Source organism: Salmo salar, chromosome 14 (genome assembly GCF_965601325.2).
Source record: "Salmo salar chromosome 14, fSalSal1, whole genome shotgun sequence".
NCBI classification, from domain to species: Eukaryota; Metazoa; Chordata; class Actinopteri; order Salmoniformes; family Salmonidae; genus Salmo; species Salmo salar.
Window position 1 is genome coordinate 6579918 of NC_138304.1, and position 19729 is coordinate 6599646.

Below are 19729 nucleotides of genomic sequence, written 5' to 3' on the forward strand. Positions count from 1 at the left end.
ACGCGTTCTGTCTCCTAGAGATGAACGTACTTTGGTGGGAGAAGTGCAAATCAATCCCAGACCAACAGCAAAGGCCCTTGTGAAGATGCTGGAGGAAACATGTACCAAAGTATCTATATCCACAGTAAAACTAGTCCTATATTGACATAACCTGAAAGGCCACTTGGCAAGGAAGAAGCTACTGCTCCAAAACCGCCATAAAAAAAGCTAGACTATGGCTTGCAACTGCACATGGGGACAAAGATTGTACTTTTTGGAGAAATGTCCTCTGGTCTGATGAAACAAAAATAGAACTGTTTGGCCATAATGACCATCATTATGTTTGGAGGAAAAGGGGTAGGCTTGCAAGCCAAAGAACACCATCCCAACTGTGAAGCACGGGGGTGGCAGCAAGCACGGGGGTGGCAGCATCATGTTGTGGGGATGCTTTGCTGCAGGAGGGACTGGTGCACTTCATCATGAGGAAGGAAGATTTATGTGGATATATTGAAGCAACATCTCAAGACATCAGTCAGGAAGTTAAAGCTGGTCGCAAATGTGTCTTCCAAATGGACAATGACCCCAAGAATACTTCAAGTTGTGGCAAAATGGCTTAAGGACAACAAAGTCAAGGTATTGGAGTGGCCAACACAAAGCCTTGACCTCAATCCTATAGAAAAGTTGTTGGCAGAACTGAAAAAGCGTGTGCGAGCAAGGAGGCCTACAAACCTGACCCAGTTACACCAGCTCTGTCAGGACGAATGGGCTAAAATTCACCCAACTTATTGTGGGAAGCTTGTGGAAGGCTACCCGCAACGTTTGACCCAAGTGAAACAATTTAAAGGCAATGCTACCAAATACTAATTGAGAGTATGTAGACTTCTGACCCACTGGGAATGTGATGAAAGAAGTAAAGCTGAAATAAATCATTCTCAACTATTATTCTGACATTTCACATTCTTAAAATAAAGTGGTGATCCTAACTGACCTAAGACAGGGAATTTTTACTTGGATTAAATGTCAGGAATTGTGAAAAGCTGAGTTTAAATGTATTTGGCTAAGGTGTATGGTAAAAACTTCCGACTTCAACTGTAACTGTAACTCTTGTGATTGCCATATCAACAGAGTTGACTGGGATTTGTTAGTGTAGCTCATACAAACAAAAACAGTAGACAGTAAAAACTGTATCACAAAATAAAATACAAAACATATCAAATATGAATGTTATGTAAGGTACATACTTGTGACAAGTGCTAAACAGAAGAGTATTGACCTCACTAAAGTTCTTGTGAGAGGAAGCTACTAGACTATTGAGAAGCAGCGCCAGTGTGTGACCTCAAGGTGAGGAGGTGTTGAAGGTGTCCCCCGGGGGTCAGTGGGAGGTGAAGGGGGAGTACTCTCGGGTGAACATGAAGATGTTGCTCGGTTTCCGTAGTAACAGGAACTGCAAAAAGTCTGCCATCATGGCGTGGAGCTCCGGGTGCTGCCGCAGGTATGAGGCCTGCTCCGCCTTCAACTCCTCCTGTCAGGTCATGTTGGAAACTTGGGGGTTAAGAGTAAGGAGCTAGGGTGAGAGTAGGGGGTAATGGGTAGGGTGTAGGGAAAGACTAATATGTCACCTTTCTGTCCAGGAACTAGTACATCTGCATGTCCTCCTCCCACACCAGACATATCATCCCACACAAACATGTAAATAGGGGAACAATCCTAATAGTGTGTGTGTGTGTGTGTGTGTGTGTGTGTGTGTGTGTGTGTGTGTGTGTGTGTGTGTTTGTTTGGGGCGGGAGCAGCAAGTGCCTCATGTTGATGGGAGAGCTCAGCTGGCAAGGTGTCTAAACAGGAACAGGATATGACATCACACAGGGAGAAAGAGATGGCAGGAGTAGTGGTGCCCTGTATGTCCCTGGTTTCTCTGGTTACTGTAAAAGCACGCTGTGACAACTGCTGGTGTAAAAAAAAAAAGGCCTTATTAATTTGATTGATTGTAAGTAGAAGTGATGTCCTCTTAACCATCAGGTAGGAAGTAGCAATGGCTGGGATGTCCTCTACTGAGTCCACCGTCCTCTTCACCCTAAACACCTTCACTCCCACCGTCTGCTGTCTGCACCCCAGCTCCTTCTAACTACAGATAGACCGCCCATAAACCACACAGCATAGACTTAAACAACTGACATACACATGCAACCACACACAGACACACTAACATTTGTGGAGGTTGAGATGTGTGTGTCCTGGTCAAAGGATCTTCTTCCTAAAAGGGGGCAGGTTAGAACCCTCACACACTAACCCCTTCAGAGAGGACAGAGGGTAAGACAGTCTGCCTCAGTCTGGCTTCTCACACACACACAGTCTTATTCACTTTATCTTCACCCTTCGCCATAAGTTCTACATAACACTAAAAAAATTGCATGCCAGATGTTTTAAACAGTCATGTTTGTGTCAGCTTATGGCACCTGGCTTTACAGTGTCGGGGCAAAAGCTGTTGTCTAGCTAAGCTATTGGTTAGCGATATGCCTCGTCAGTTTGCTGGTGTAAACTCTGATTTGTGTCATTACAGTGGTTATAGGCTTTATTATCATTATAAGCAGTCCCTTATGATGAAGAGTTCAAGTAAAGTTTTAAAATATATCTTATTACAGTGTAGGGCACACACACACACTTCTGTTTAATTTCCATTAAGTTATACTGCTTTTCCCGCCCACGTCTGTGTTTCTCAATATGTCTTCTCTCAAATTATGTGCAGATGCACTTGATATGACAGGTGAAATATCACTAGTTGTTAATTAACACAGTACAGCGGCCTAAAAGGCGAGTCAAGGCAAGCATGAAAGTGTCGACTCTCCATATTCTGCCGGGGGCATCCAGGGATGGGATGTTATTACGAGACTAGACATTTTGAAATTACTGTTCATACACTTTTAGAACCTAAAATAAACTCTACTCTTAGAACCTCCTATCTACAACCTAAATAGGTTATTCGGCTGTCGCCATAGGAGAACCCTTTGAAGAACCATTTTGGGTTCCATGTAGAATGGCACTGGAGGGGATGGCTGCTGTTTTACTGGCTCCTAACCAATTGTGCTATTTTGTGTGTTTTTTCGCATTGTTTGTAACTTATTTTGTACATAATGTTGATGCTAATGTCTCTTATGACCAAAAATAACTTCTGGATAACAGAACAGCGATTACTCACCTTGAACTGGATGAAGATTTTTTTCTTTAATGAGTCTGACGCAAAGGATATAATGTTGCTCCCGGACAAGGCCCAAATCCCCATAATTCGCTTGAAGAAAAGAAGGAGATACAGAGGGCGCAGATCAGGTTGCCTTGTGAGAATTAGTCGGCGAGTGGGTAACCCGTCTCTACCATCCGTTCTGGCCAACGCGCAATCGCTGGAGAATAAACTGGATGAGCTCCGTTCGAGACTATCCTACCAACGGGACATTAAAAACTGTAATATCTTATGCGTCACCGAGTTGTGGCTGAACGACAACACGGATAATATACAGTTGGCTGGGTTTTCCGTGCATCGGCAGGACAGAACAGCTACGTCTGGTAAGTAGAGGGGTGGGGGAGTGTGTCTATCTGTCAATAACAGCTGGTGCTCAATGTCTAATATTAAGGTAGTCTTGAGGTATTGCTTGCCTGAGTACCTCATGATAAGCTGTAGACCACACTATCTACCAAGAGAGTTTCCATCTATATTTTTCGTAGCCGTCTATTTACCACCACAAACCGACGCTGACACTAAGGCCGCACTCAACAGGCTGTATAAGGTCATAAGCAAACAAGAAAATGCTCGTCCAGAAGCAGCGCTCCTAGTGGCCTGGGACTTTAATGCAGGCAAACTAAAATCCGTTTGACCTCATTTCTACCATCATGTCATAGGCTTTGTCACATGTGCAACCAGAGGGGAAAAAAACTCTAGTCCACCTTTACTCCACACAGAGATGCGTACCAAGCTCTTCCTCACCCTCCATTTGGCAAATCTGACCATAATTCTATCCTCCTGATTCCTGCTTCCAAGCAAAAACTACAGCAGGAAGTACCAGTGACTCTCTCACTGGTGTCTGCGTCAGATGATGCTACACTAAAGGACTGTTTTGCTAGCACAAACTGTAATATGTTCCGGGATTCATCCAATGGCATTGAGGAGTATACCACCTCAGTCACCGGCTCTGATGCTCGTCGGATGTGGTAGGGTTTGTAAACTATACGGACTACAAAGGGAAACCCAGCCATAAGCGATGTGATGTGAACGATGTGATGTGAGCCTACCAGACAAGCTAAATTCCTTCTATGCTCACTTCGAGGCAAGCAACACTGAAGCATGCATGAGAGTACCAGCTGTTCCGGATGACTGTGTGATCACGCTCTCTGTAGCCAATGTGAGCAAGACCTTTAAACAGGTCAACATTCACAAGGCCGTGGGGCCAGACGGATTACCAAGACGTGTACCCAAAGCATGCGTGGACCAACTGGCAAGTGTCAGCACTGACATTTTGAACCTCTCCAAGTCTGTAATACCTACATGTTTCAAGCAGACCACCATAGTCCCTGTGCCAAAGAAAGCAAAGGTAACCTGGCTAAATGACTGCCGACCCGTAGCACTCACATCCATAGCTATGAAGTGCTTTGAAAGGCTAGTCATGACTCACATCAACCCCATCATCCCGGAAACCCTAGACCCACTCCAATTTGCATACCACCCCAACAGATCCACAGATGACACAATCGCAATCCACCCTGCCCTTTCCCACCTGGACAAAAGGAACACCTACAGTGGGGGAAAAAAGTATTTGATCCCCTGCTGATTTTATACGTTTGTCCACTGACAAAGAAATGATCAGTCTATAATTTTAATGGTAGGTTTATTTGAACAGTGAGAGACAGAATAACAACAAAAATATTGAGAATAACGCATGTCAAAAATGTTATAAATTGATTTGCATTTTAATGAGGGAAATAAGTAGCTTGTCAAACAAAGGTACAGTAACACTTTGAGCTATTTTTAACTTGGCGGCATTTGTTTTGAGTGTATCACCTTACTTATCTGCTCCAGTGTCAACCTGGCGCCTCTACTTACCAAGCTAATGTTTGACAAGCAGAGACAGACTAAAATCTACATGAATATAATATATAATAACATACCGTATATAATTAGGATTTAAGCGATAGAACAATAGGTTTCTACCTCCACCCATGTTGCAGCCTTATGTTACAGTGTTGGTTTTCATCCTTCCCTCTAATCAGGGACTGATTCAGCCCGCGACACCAGGGCAGTGGACTCGCTAGCCAAGGTGAGGGGACCATCTCCTCAATCAATTACAGTAATATTAGGAAATGGTAACCACAACATTATGCCATGGTGCCTGAAATAAACCTAAGTAAATTTGTGCAGTATAGGCCTTCACTCCTAAGAGGAGGGCAGAGGATAATTATGTGTGTGGTGAGTGTGCGTATATGTGTGTGGGCCCTCAGCAAAAATCATAATGCATAATGCATATGCTTAATCTACAGCCAAGAAGTCTAAAACACATTGTAATAGCATTTTTGATTGTCACATTGGAGATTTCAAAGCGAAATCTCTGAACCAAAATCGAAATGTAAGTACACCACTGAGCAATTTACTGTAAATCAGTATGTGAACAAAGGTGTCTTGAAAGCTTTCATAGGGCAGAAGAGAATTCTGCTGAGAATAGAAAAAGTAATTTCCTATGACTCATCCATTGTATACAGGGCAGGTACATTCACAATTTCATAAATGACTAATATCCCTGAGAAGTTTAAATCAGTCTTTATGCATGCTGCAGGTTTGCACTGGCAAGAGGGGCAAAACACCCAAATTAATACTATAGAATATCATTCTGCTTTGCAAACTGATTTCACGCACGTCACTTGTGGTTCAACTGAATTCTTCAAAAGCTTCTGCAGAACAGACTGTTGCCAGACAGTTCCCTAAAGCAACTTAGCGATAAGGAAGCGACCAACAAGCATTTTGAATTCAAGCGCCTGATTGACATCACTCATAATAGCAGAGAACGACAGTAAGTCAAATTGTCTGAAAAGCTGGTCTCATGCAGTGTTCTAAAATGTATCAATAACGCCATGTATTACTATAAAGTAAGCACTTTATGGTATTGTAATATTTCTGTCTGACTTTGTTTCTTTACATCATGCTCAGAAATAGATTAGCCACAGACAGGATGTGTGTTTGATATTTAGATACTTCACTGTCATTCCCTTATTTCTGAATGATGTTCAATCAAAATGATTAAAATGCTAAGAGAGGACATTTCTAAATGTCATGACACATTGTTTTGTGGTATTTCTGTCAGATTGACTGCAAGTGATAAGAAATGGTAAAACAAGGAGGATGTGTTCTTGCCTAACAATGTGCAATGATATGCAAGTCTAGAGAAAATATAGAATTTGTGAAGCATTGACTATCTACAAGCAGGAGACTGTGAGAAACAGAGCATACATTACTATATAGGCCTGCCAATATTACACAATGACATATGTTGAATAGCTGTGTATTATTTTCCTGACTATGTTGTTTTCCTCTTCCTTCTCTTTTCAGATGCCAATTATAGGTGACTTGGTGACTTCACCAATGGTTTCAGAGGTAAACAACTTATACATTTTTTTACTACTTTTTTTTTTATTTTTAATTTGTATAAAAGATTGTGTTATATTTGTATGAAATAGCAAATTATTTTCATATCAAATTTCTATTATTTTAATTCATACCTGTTTCAAGTGATCAATTACATACATATTGTTTTTTTTGTTGCTCTTATTAAATAAAATATTGGAGACCCCTGGTCTATATACTGTGTTTTCTGCTCGTATCATTTACTCGCACAATTGGTCCACATGTCCAACAAGCTACAATATGCTGTCCTGTCTCATTCCCAGGTGTATGACTATGACTCCAGCTTCACCCCCACGGCTGGTGAGGACGATCTGGAAGACTTTATGTGCGACAAATCTCCCGTCAGGGCATTCCGAGGCCAGTACGAACCGCCTCTCTACTGGACCATCATCATCCTGGGCGGCCTGGGCAACCTGACCGTGGTTTGGATCTACCTGCACTTCCGCCAGCGTCTCAAGACCATGACCGATGTCTACCTGTTGAACCTAGCTGTGGCCGACCTCTTCTTCCTGGGCACTCTGCCCCTCTGGGCTGTGGAGGCCACCCAGGGATGGAGCTTCAGCTCGGGCCTCTGCAAGGTCACCTCGGCCCTCTACAAGATCAACTTCTTCAGCAGCATGCTGCTGCTCACCTGCATCAGCGTTGATCGCTACGTGGTCATCGTCCAGACCACCATGGCCCAGAACTCCAAGAGACAGCGCCTGAGCTGCAGCAAGTTGGTGTGCGCCTGCGTCTGGCTACTGGCCGTGGCGTTGGCCCTGCCCGAGTTCATGTTTGCCAACGTCAAGGAGCTGGAGGGCCGGGACTACTGCACCATGGTCTACTGGAGCAACCAGGACAACTCCACCAAGATCCTGGTCCTGGCGCTTCAGATCTGCATGGGCTTCTGCCTGCCCCTGCTGGTCATGGTGTTCTGCTATGCCGGCATCATCCGCACCCTTCTCAAAACCCGCAGCTTCCAGAAACACAAGGCGTTGCGCGTGATCCTGGTGGTGGTGGCTGTGTTTGTCCTCTCCCAGTTGCCATACAACACCGTGCTGGTAATGGAGGCCACACAGGCGGCCAACAGCACTGAGACAGACTGCAGTGCGGCAAAGCGGTTCGACGTGGTCGGCCAGATGCTGAAGAGCCTGGCTTACACACACGCCTGCCTCAATCCCTTCCTGTATGTGTTTGTGGGCGTACGCTTCCGCAGGGACATCCTTAAGCTTCTCCGCATCTACCACTGCTGGCCGGCCAAGGGGAAACTCAGCAAGATCCAGGGAGGCCCCGGGCGCTCCTCAGTCATGTCCGACACGGACACCACACAAGCACTCTCGCTTTGAACGCACGGTCATAGTAGAACCTTTCACTTGTGACCAGAAGTCCCTCATAATAATTGAGGTCTGTACAAACTTGTTTGCGTACATGCGCTCTATTCCATGATGCAGAGATTGTAGTGTTTTTTCCCCCCGGTTGCCCACTCTTGCATTAGACTTTGACTTCTTTGGTTATCGAACCATTGCTGAGGCTGAGGCAGTGACATGGGGAAGGAAGAGGTCCCTTTCTGAGAGCTGGGGGAATGTCGACAAAGACCTCTTGGCTCTTGGGTGCATTGTTAGAAGCGTTGGTTATGATGAGACTCTTCTTTGGCTGGTCCAAAGACCTCATTTTTCCTAGTGACTTCTCAATTTTGCTGGATGGACATTCACAGTCTGGTTGGGGGTTTGTGTTTGACGATGCCAGGGATTGGAAAAGAGCTAACCATGACAACATTGGTCCTGCACTGGTCTAATGCATTTGCAGTTGTCTATAATCATCTGCCAATTCAGCCATGTTGTTTTCGTGTCTTTTTTTGCATTTGTTCGGAAAGCTGAGAGATGGGAAAGAGAAGACACCTCTTTTCTTTGCAATGATGGATTTTGTGACAGCATGGGAAGCGCCATTGTGGACTATCTCCATTTTAAAGTTTATTAGCAGTTTGTAAACAAACGGGAAAGGTGCATACCATCACCTACTGTGCTGGATTGTGCATAGTCTGAAAACGTGTAAAGCGCTGCTGCTTTTTGGCAAGTGTACCCTCTATCCATCTCTTTGTTATGGATATTATTTGTATCAATTTCTTTGTCAGGAGCATATCAATGAACTGTTCAATTCTTTGAAATACTTTCTAAGTAGGAAAGACTATTTGTGATGAGTAAGTTTAGCATTCACAGTGAGAGTGAATGTGTCATAAACAAAAAGTTGTATAAAATGCCTATGATTGAGACTGCCCTGTTCACAATGACAATTCTCAACATAATATATGTAAATATACCCATGTCTTTAAAAAAATTCAGGTCACTGTTATTGTGTCTCATAAATGTGCATCTATCTTAATAAACATCTATAGTCATTCACAAATGCACAGACTCATGCACAGACACACTTCTCACCAACAGATTGTTTTGTTGCTGTCAAAAAGTATTACACAACTTTGAATGTTATTTTTTATGTTGTCATCATCAGTCAGTTTACAAGAACCAAACCTGCAAATATAGTATATCACTTTATATCTGTATCTCCCATCTGTTTGCAAAGCTTAACGGCCCATACAGGGCTACATAGCAGAAGGGGCTGGTGCTGGAGGCCTACTCATATGTGGTTGCTCATTGACTCTATCTAGTGGCCAAATAGGGAAGCAGCAGCCTGGTTTCCCAACAGACTTGCCTAATACATGTATGCACAATCTTTTCCCTCCCCACGATTTATTTCCTATGAGATGAAGAAAAACACGTTGCTCAAATGAGTCAATAAGTCAAAGCTTGATTGAGCCAAATGTCTTTTGGCTAATTGATCAAATTATCAACATTATTTCATACCCAATACTGTGCTTGGTTTTCCATCTAAAAGGAGTGACCTATTAACAATCAATCCCTTAAAAACTAAAACATTCTCTCAGCCTGCTGTACTTTTGTACACAAGGGGGCACTCCAAAGCTTCCAAGTACTAAAACAGACAAAGATTAGAAGGTCAAGATTTCCATAGATACAGTATCACCAAATATGTCACTGCTTTAATTAAGTCATAAAGGAGGATGATTCGGAGACTATAGTACAATATTAATATCTGCGTGTAAATTAGAAACATGCAGCAAAATTCTCCAGTCTATACAACGGCTTCTTAAAGTCCAAATCTAAAAATACACTATACATAAAGGACAAATGGGAATGGGAGGGTAACATGGTCATTTCTGTGGAGTGGGAAACCTTGTGCCAATCACAATGGAAATCAACAAGCTCATTGACTTTGGGGGAATTTGGAAGGAAAACATTATGCGGTTCTTTATCACTCCTCTGCAGAAAAGACATCAGTGTTATAGAACGGAGTGATGGAGCAACAATTACCACGTATTTTGGGAACGCCTTAATCTTGTAATAACAACCCCCTGTTCAACTGTTAATAGTTACTGTAAAAGGGGAGACATTTTTTAAATCATCGGGATATACAGAATTATTAAGACCTTTGATCTTTTTGACTCACTGAATGTTTTAACTTTTGTTTTCCAACTTTTATTGTGCTCTTTAACTTTATACTTTTCATTGTCGACCTCTTGCATATTCTCACTTAATTATGGTGGCAACAAAGTACATTCTATGAATGGACTTGTCGGTGTGGCGTGGCCTTGAGGGTTGCGTTGCATGACTAGACTTCTAGTCACCTTGTCCGAGAGAGATTTACATGGTTATCAAAACATCAAGCCAGGGTAAGCCTACACGAAACACAGCCCTTATTTTAAAGTGTTTCTAAAATTCACTGTGGGAAAAATGAATGGAGGAAAAACGATTGGAACCATTTCCCTGTTTGAACGCTAAGTTTTATGGGTATTATGACACCTCCACTGTGGGGCTCTATTGGAATCTATTTCTTAATGCCATTTAGAAAATATTGGCATGTATTTACAATTACTTCAAATACATATTGTTGGAAATATTTGAAAGATAGTATTTTCAAATAAATATTAGAATTATTTGGATGTATTTGAAAATAGTTGTGAATGTACTTAAGTAGTTTCATTTGAAATAACAAACTACTTAACATGTAAAGGCTTCATTTCACTTTTTAATAAAAAAATATAGCTTATACCTTACATTGGTGTCTCATGAAAGAGAACAAGAAGCCATTTTCCATTTAAAAAGCTTGTCAGACATTGAGCAGTGATGTAGTCTGATCAAATAAAATTGTATTTGTCACATAATTCGTAAGCAACAGGCACGGCAAGTGGTACCGGAGCGCCATGTCTAGGTCCAAGAGGCTTCTAAACAGCTTCTACCCCCAAGCCATAAGACTGCTGAACATCTAATCAAATGAATACCCAGACTACTTGCATTGCTCCCCACTCTACCCACATGTATATATTACCTCAATTACCTCGACTAACCGGTGCCACCGCACATTGACTCTGTACCGGTACCCCCTGTATATAGCCTCCACATTGACTCTGTACCGGTACCCCCTGTATATAGCCTCGCTATTGTTATTTTACTGCTAATCTTTAGTTATTTGTTACTTTCTTTTTTGGGGGGTATTTTTCTTAAAACTGCATTGTTGGTTAAGGGCTTGCAAGTAAGCATTTCACTGTAAGGTCTACACCTGTTGTATTCGGCGCATGTGACAAATAACATTTGATTTGATTTATTTGGACTAACAGTGAAATGCTCACAGGTCCTTCCCAACAATGCAGAGAGAAAGAAAATAGAGATATAATTGAAAAGTCAAACAAGTAATAATAGATACAAAATGAGAAAGATAACTCGGCCATATACAAGGGGTACCAGTACCGAGTCGTTGTGCAGGGGTACGAGGTAATTGATGTAGATATGTACATACTGTATAATTAGGAATAAATTGACAACTAGTAAATAGTAGCAGCAGCGTACGTGATGAGTAAAAAAAAGTTTGTGCAAAACGGGTCAATGCAGACCAAATAGCTACCCGGACTATGTAAAGCTGCAAAATATAACTTTTTGGCAGACTGACTAAATTCACATAGAAATGCAAGTTATAGATCTGTCATTCTCATTGAAAGCAAGCCTAAGAAGCGGTAGAATTGGTCTAAGAGAGCTATTTCTATGTTTCCTGTTCTTAAGTTCCATTTTTGCATCTTTTACTTTCGGTTTTGTACACAAGCTTCAAACAGTTAAATAGAATATTTTTGGTTATGGAATATATATTTCACAGGTTTAGATGGTACAATGATTCTTTTCACAATGACTGCTTGTTTTGTCAAAGTGAAATTAGGCTAACTATTAGAATTTTCGCAACCAGGAAAGGGTGTAGCGATTTCTGCATATTGCACCTTTAACGATTTAGCAGTCTTATGGCTTGGGGGGTAGAAGCTGTTCAGGGTCCTGTTGGTTCCAGACTTGGTGCATCAGTACTGCTTGCCGTGCGGTAGCAGAGAGAACAGTCTATGACTTGAGTGGATCGAGTCTTTAACAACTTTTAGGGCCTTCCTCTGACACCACCTGGTATAGAGAGATACGGCCTCCAATGCTGAAAAGCCACGGAGGATGTTGGGACATGTAGGTACTCAGCAGCAACTCTGCTCAGTGTTAGTTACACTACATGACCAAAAGTATGTGGACGTCCGTCGGGGACTGCCAGATGGTGAAGAGTGATTCATCAGTCCAGAGAAAGTGTTTCCACTGCTCCAGAGTCCAATGGCGGCGAGCTTTACACCACTCCAGTCGAAGCCTGGCATTGTTAACTTAGGCTTGTGTGCGGCTGCCTGGCCATGGAAACACATTTCATGAAGCTCCTGATGAACAGTTCTTGTGCTGACATTGCTTCCAGAGGCAGTTTGGAACTCTAGTGAGTGTTGCAATTGAGGACAGACGATACATACTTCAGCACTCGGTGGACCCGTTTTGTGAGCTTGTGTGACCAACCACTTCATGGCTGAGCCATTGTTGCTCCTTGACGTTTCCACTTCACAATAAAAGCACTTACATTTGACCGGGGCAGCTCTAGCTGGGCAGAAATTTGAAGAACTGACTTGTTGGAAAGGTGGCATCCTATGACGGTGCCACGTGAAAGTCACTGAGCTCTTTAGTAAGGCCATTCTACTGCCAATGGTTGTCTATAGAGATTGCATGGCTGTGTGCACAATTTTATACACCTGTAAGAAACGGGTGTGGCTGAAATAGCCGAATCCACTAATTTGAAGTGGTGTCCACATACTTTTGTATATATAGTGTATGTGTTACTGTATGTATTCCAAAATATCAGAGCGATGGAAGATAAGGGGGGATGAGGTACTACTCAATTTTTCTGGTGTTTCGAGTACATGCAGATGTGCTTGGTTGTTCCATTAAACCAAACGGTTCAATCGACTCTTCACTCGTGGTGGTGGCTCACTGTGTGGTAGAAGCTGTTTAGAAGCCTCTTGGACCTAGACTTGGCGCTCCGGTACCGCTTGCATTGCGGTAGGAGAGAGAGAACAGTCTATGACTGGGGTGGATTGAGTCTTTGACAATTTATAGGGCCTTCCTCTGAAACTGCCTGGTATAGAGGTCCTGGATGGCAGGAAGCTTGCCCCAGTGATGTACTGGGCTGTTCGCTCTACTCCCTGTAGTGCCTTGCGGTTGGAGGCCGAGCAGTTGCCATACCAGGCAGTGATGCAACCAGTCAGGATGCTCTCGATGGTGCAGCTGTAGAACCTTTTGAGGATCTGAGGACCCATGCTAAATTTTTACAGTCTCCTGAGGGGGAATAGGTTTTGTCATGCCCTCTTCACCACTGTCTTGGTGTGCTTGGACCATGTTAGTTTGTTGGTAATGTGGACACCAAGGAACTTGAAGCTCTAAACCTGCTCCACTGCAGCCCCTTCGATGAGAATGGGGGCATGCTCTGTCCTCTTTTTCCTGTAGTCCACAATCATCTCCTTTGTCTTGATCACGTTGAGGGAGAGGTTGTTGTCCTGGCACCACATGGCCAGGTCTCTGACCTCCTCCCTATAGGCTGTCTCGTCGTTGTCGGTGATCAGACCTACCATTGTTGTGTCATCGGCAAATTTAATGATGGTGTTGGAGTCGTGCCTGGCCGCGCAGTCATGAGTGAACAAGGAGTACAGGAGGGGACTGAGCACGCACCCCTGAGGGGCCCCTGTGTTGAGGATCAGCGTAGCGGATGTGTTGTTGCCTACCCTTACCACCTGGGGGCGGCCCGTCAGGAAGTCCAGGATCCAGTTGCAGAGGGAGGTGTTTAGTCCCAGGGTCCATAGCTTTTTGATGAGCTTTGAGGGTACTATCGTTGAGCTGTAGTCAATAAATAGCATTCTCACATAGGTGTTCCTTTTGTCCAGGTGGGAAAGGGCAGTGTGGAGTGCAACAGAGATTGCATCGTCTGTGGGTCTGTTGGGGTGGTATGCAAGTTGGAGTGGGTCTAGGGTTTTTGGGATAATGGTGTTGTGAGCCATGATCAGCCTTTCAAAGCACTTCATGGCTACAGACGTGAGTGCTACGGGTCGGTAGTCATTTAGGCAGGTTACCTTAGTGTTCTTGGGCACAGGCACTATGGTCGTCTGATTAAAACATGTTGGTATTACAGACTTGGACAAGGAGAGGTTGAAAATGTCAGTGAAGACACATGCCAGTTGGTCAGCGCATGCTCGCAGTACACGTCCTGGTAATCCGTTTGGCCCTGCTGCCGTGAATGTTGACCTGTTTAAAGGTCTCACATCGGCTGCGTAGAGCGTGATCACACAGTCATCCGGAACAGCTGGTGCTTTCATGCAGTGGTGCTTTCAGTGTTATTTTTCTCTAAGTGAGCATATAAGTAGTTTAGCTCGTCTGGTAGGCTCGTGTCACTGGGCAGCTCTCGGCTGTGCTTCCCTTTGTAGTCTGTAATGGTTTGCAAGCCCTGCCACATCCGACGAGCGCCAGAGCCGGTGTAGTATGATTCGCAGAGGTGGGACCAAGTCATTGTTTTACAAGTCCCAAGTCAAGACAGGCAAGTCCGAGTCAACTCTCAAGTCAAGAAGGTCAAGTATCAAGTCAAGTCTCAAGTCCTAAACTTTGAGTTTCGAGTCCTAAACAAGTCATAATGTGCTCTTCACCAAATGTAATACCATTTCATATTTTTAACAAGAGTAATAGTTAGTATATTACATTTACGCAAATCATGAATGCTTTTAAAAATATCTATATATTTCTTACTTTCCAAATAAACATTATTTCCATGGAAATACATGGGTAGCCATGAGAAAGACCCCCCCCACCCCCCCGATAGTGATCGACTATCACTATGGGGCACAATCGGGCAAAGTAGGCTTATGAACAGTCGCCCAACCTTAACACACACACACACACACACACTCTGTGTGGTTACAGTAGGCTAACGTATGTCAATGGTTTTAGGAACAGCAGTAACATCAGGCAGGATTTAGGCTACCAACTGCCTAGCCAGTTGTAGCTCAAACCTGGTTGAAATGATTACGTTCCTGCACTGACTGACTCTGTGGAGGCTCATTGATTTAACGTTACGTTAGCCTACATGCTACACTAGTAAAGTTATAATTTGTATAGCTGTCGGTTATATTAGCCATGACTTACCATTCTTTGTGTAGCTTCAAATGTCAAACAAAGTTGGAAATTGTTGAACCTCCGTCTGTAATTTTCTTCCCGCATGTTTTGCAAGTTGCAATCCGTTTTTTTTGGATACAGCTTAGTCTTTGTATCCGAAAATAATAATTTGGGGTATCATCTTTCCAAGGGCTCCATCTGAATTCACCCGCCGACGTTCCTCTGCACTGCACAACGTTTTCTCAGCTGGCACAATTTGATTGGCTGCTGTCCGATTCAAACTGTTATCCATTAAATGAAGAGTTGATGCGCTGTACACTTTTTAAAATAGCATCATTTTTTATATTTGGGCTTGGGGAGGGTATCAAGTCAGGTCGAGTCAAAAGGCTCAAGTCCAAGTTAAGCCACGAGTCATTGGTGTTAAAGTCAAAGTCGAGTTGCAAGTCATCATATTTGTGACTTGAGTCTGACTCGAATCCAAGTCATGTGACTCAAGTCCACACTTGTGACGATTTGATCTTAGTCCTGTATTGACGCTTTGCCTGTTTGATGGTTCGTCTGAGGGCATAGCAGGATTTCTTATAAGCTTCTGGGTTGGAGTCCCACTCCTTGAAAGTGGCAGCTCTAGCCTTTAGCTGAGTGCGGATGATGCCTGTAATCCATGGCTTCTGGTTGGGGTATGTGCGTATGGTCACTGTGGGGACTACATCATCAATGCACTTATTGATGAAGCCAATGACTGATGTGGTGTACTCCTCAATGCCATCGGAGGAAGCCTGGAACATATTCCAGTCTGTGAAGTGCACCTGTCCCTCCTGCAGCAAAGCACCCCCACAACATGATGCTGCCACCCTTGTGCTTCATGGTTGGGATGGTGTTCTTTGGCTTGCAAGTCTACCCCATTTTCCTCCAAATATAGCGATGGTCATTATGGCCAAACAGTTCTATTTTTGTTTCATCAGACCAGAGGACATTTCTCCAAAAAGTACGATCTTTGTCCCCATGTGCAGTTGCAAACCGTAGTCTGGATTTTTTAATGGCAGTTTTGGAGCAGTGGCTTCTTCCTTGCTGAGCGGCCTTTCAGGTTATGTCGATATAGGACTCGTTTTACTGCGGATGTAGATACTTTTGTACCTGTTTCCTCCAGCATCTTCACAAGGTCCTTTGCTGTTGTTCTGGGATTGATTTGCACTTTTCACACCAAAGTACGTTAATCTCTAGGAGACAGAACACATCTCCTTCCTGAGCGGTATGACGGCTGCATGGTCCCATGGTGTTTATACTTGCGTACTATTGTTTGTACAGATGAACGTGGTACCTTCAGGCGTTTGGAAAATGCTCCAAAGGGTGAACCAGACTTGTGGCGGTCTTGGCTGATTTCTTTTGATTTTCCCATGATGTCAAGCAAAGAGGCACTGAGATTGAAGGTAGGCCTTGAAATACATCCACAGGTACACCTCCAATTGACTCAAATTATGTCAATTAGCCTATCAGAAGCTTCTAGAGCCATGACATCATTTTCTGAAATTTTCCAAGCTGTTTAAAGGCACAGTCAACTTAATGTATGTAAACTTCTGGCCCTCTGGAATTGTGATACAGTGAATTATAAGTGAAATAATCTGTCTGTAAACAATTTTTGGAAAAATGACTTGTGTCGTGCACAAAGTAGATGTCCTAACCGACTTGCCCAAACTATAGTTTGTTAACAAGAAATTTGTGTGGTTGAAAAACGAGTTTTAATGACTCCAACCTAAGTGTATGTAAACTTCCGACTTCAACTATATTCAACTGTATTGTGTGCATCAGGACCAAATCGGAGAAGTAGGTGGGAGCAAGTCCATGTAATACTTTGTAGGTTAGCAGTAAAACCTTGAAATCAGCCCTAGCCTAAACAGGAAGCCAGTGTAGAGAGGCTAGCATTGTAGTAATATGATCACATTTTAGGGTTCTGGTCAAGATTCTAGCAGCCATTTTTAGCACTAATTGAAGTTTATTTAGTGCTTTATCCAGGTAGCCGGAAAGTACAGCATTGAGGTAGTCTAATCTAGAAGTTATAAAATCATGGATTAGCTTTTCTGCATCATTTTTGGAGATCAGGGTCCAGAGTAACACAGAAGTACTTCACAGTTTTATTTGAGATGACTATACAACCATCAAGATTAATTTTCAGATCAAACAGCAGATCTCTTTGTTTCTTGATATCTCTGTTGTGTCCGAGTATAAAAGTTAAACATTTGCTGCCATCCTCTTCCTTATGTCTGAAACACAGGCTTCCAGGGTAGGCAATTTTGGGGCTTCACTATATTTAATCAAAATGTACAGCCGTGTGTCCTCCGCATAGCAGTGAAAGTTGACATTGTGTTTCCGAAAGACATCACCAAGAGGTAGAATATATATTGAAAACAATAGTGGTCCTAAAATGGAACCTTTAGGAACACTAACATTTACCATTAATTTGTCAGAGGACAATCCAACTACAGAGACAAACTGATATCTTTCCGATCATAAGATCTAAACCAGACAAGAACTTGTCTGTGTAGACCAATTACCAAAGTGGAAATAAGGTCTAGGAGCACGAGGACAGATGCAAAGCCTTGGTTTGACGCCATTAAAAGGTAATTTACCACCTTCACGAGTGCAGTCTTAATACTATGATGAGGTCTAAAACCAGACTGGAGTGTTTTGAAGTTATATATACAGTGCTCCAAAAAATAAAAGGAACACTTAAACAACACAATGTAACTCCAAGTCAATCACACTTCTGTGAAATCAAACTGTCCACTTAGGAAGCAACACTGATTGACAATAAATTTCACATGCTGTTGTGCAAATGGAATAGACAACAGGTGGAAATTATAGGCAATTAGCAAGATACCCCCAATAAAGGAATGGTTCTGCAGGTGGTGACCACAGACCACTTCTCAGTTCCTATGCTTCCTGGCTGATGTTTTGGTCACTTTTGAATGCTGGCGGTGCTTTCACTCTAGTGGTAGCATGAGACGGAGTCTACAACCCACACAAGTGGCTCAGGTAGAGCAGCTCATCCAGGATGGCACATCAATGCGAGCTGTGGCAAGAAGGTTTGCTGTGTCTGTCAGCGTAGTGTCCAGAGCATGGAGGCGCTACCAGGAGACAGGGCAGTACATCAGGAGACGTGGAGGAGGCCGTAGGAGGGTAACAAGCCAGCAGCAGGACCGCTACCTCCGCCTTTGTGCAAGGAGGAGTAGGAGAAGCACTGCCAGAGCCCTGCAAAATGACCTCCAGCAGGCCACAAATGTGCATGTGTCTGCTCAAACGGTCAGAAACAGACTCCATGAGGGTGGTATGAGGGCCCGACGTCCACAGGTGGAGGTTGTGCTTACAGCTCAACACCGTGCAGGACGTTTGGCATTTGCCAGAGAACACCAAGATTGGCAAATTCGCCACTGGCGCCCTGTGCTCTTCACAGATGAAAGCAGGTTCACACTGAGCACATGTGACAGACGTGACAGAGTCTGGAGACGCCGTGGAGAACGTTCTGCTGGCTGCAACATCCTCCAGCATGACCGGTTTGGCGGTGGGTCAGTCATGGTGTGTGGTGGCATTTCTTTGGGGGGCCGCACAGCCCTCCATGTGATCGCCAGAGGTAGCCTGACTGCCATTAGGTACCGAGATGAGATCCTCAAACCCCTTGTGAGACCATATGCTGGTGCGGTTGGCCCTGGGTTCCTCCTAATGCAAGACAATGCTAGACCTCATGTGGCTGGAGTGTGTCAGCAGTTCCTGCAAGAGGAAGGCATTGATGCTATGGACTGGCCCGCCCGTTCCCCAGACCTGAATCCAATTGAGCACATCTGGGACATCATGTCTCGCTCCATCCACCAACGCCACGTTGCACCACAGACTGTCCAGGAGTTGGCGGATGCTTTAGTCCAGGTCTGGGAGAAGATCCCTCAGGAGACCATCCGCCACCTCATCAGGAGCATGCCCAGGCGTTGTAGGGAGGTCATACAGGCACGTGGAGGCCACACACACTACTGAGCCTCATTTTGACTTGTTTTAAGGACATTACATCAAAGTTGGATCAGCCTGTAGTGTGGTTTTCCACTTTAATTTTGAGTGTGACTCCAAATCCAGACCTCCATGGGTTGATAAATTGGATTTCCATTGATTAATTTTGTGTGATTTTGTTGTCAGCACATTCAACTATGTAAAGAAAAAAGTATTTAATAAGATTATTTAATTCATTCAGATCTAGGATGTGTTATTTTATTGTTCCCTTTATTTTTTGAGCAGTGTATATACACAAAAGTTTGGACACACCTACTCATTCAAGTATTTTTCTTTATTTTAACCTGTTAGGGCTAGGGGGCAGTATTGACACGGCCGGATAAAAAACGTACCCGATTTAATCTGGTTACTACTCCTGCCCAGTAACTAGAATATGCATATAATTATTGGCTTTGGATAGAAAACACCCTAAAGTTTCTAAAATTGTTTGAATGGTGTCTGTGAGTATAACAGAACTCAAATGGCAGGCCAAAACCTGAGAAGATTCCATGCAGGAAGT

The 19729-nt window shown here is 43.5% G+C and overlaps 1 protein-coding gene across 2 annotated transcripts; it reads left to right on the top strand.

The window, feature by feature from the left end:
• The first annotated feature begins 5941 nt into the window (after window positions 1-5941).
• Window positions 5942-9019, top strand: LOC100195489 (chemokine (C-C motif) receptor 9a). 2 transcript variants are annotated; one of them, NM_001140518.1, is given in 3 exon segments: window positions 5942-6026; window positions 6563-6607; window positions 6901-9019. In NM_001140518.1, coding segments are annotated over 2 exon segments (1107 nt in total). In that variant the 5' UTR covers window positions 5942-6026; the 3' UTR covers window positions 7963-9019.
• The last annotated feature ends 10710 nt before the right edge of the window (window positions 9020-19729 follow it).

Coding starts and splice junctions, on each gene's coding strand:
- LOC100195489 (XM_045693616.2), top strand. Junction 6,608..6,900: donor CTTCACCAATGGTTTCAGAG/GTAAACAACTTA, acceptor TCTCATTCCCAG/GTGTATGACTATGACTCCAG.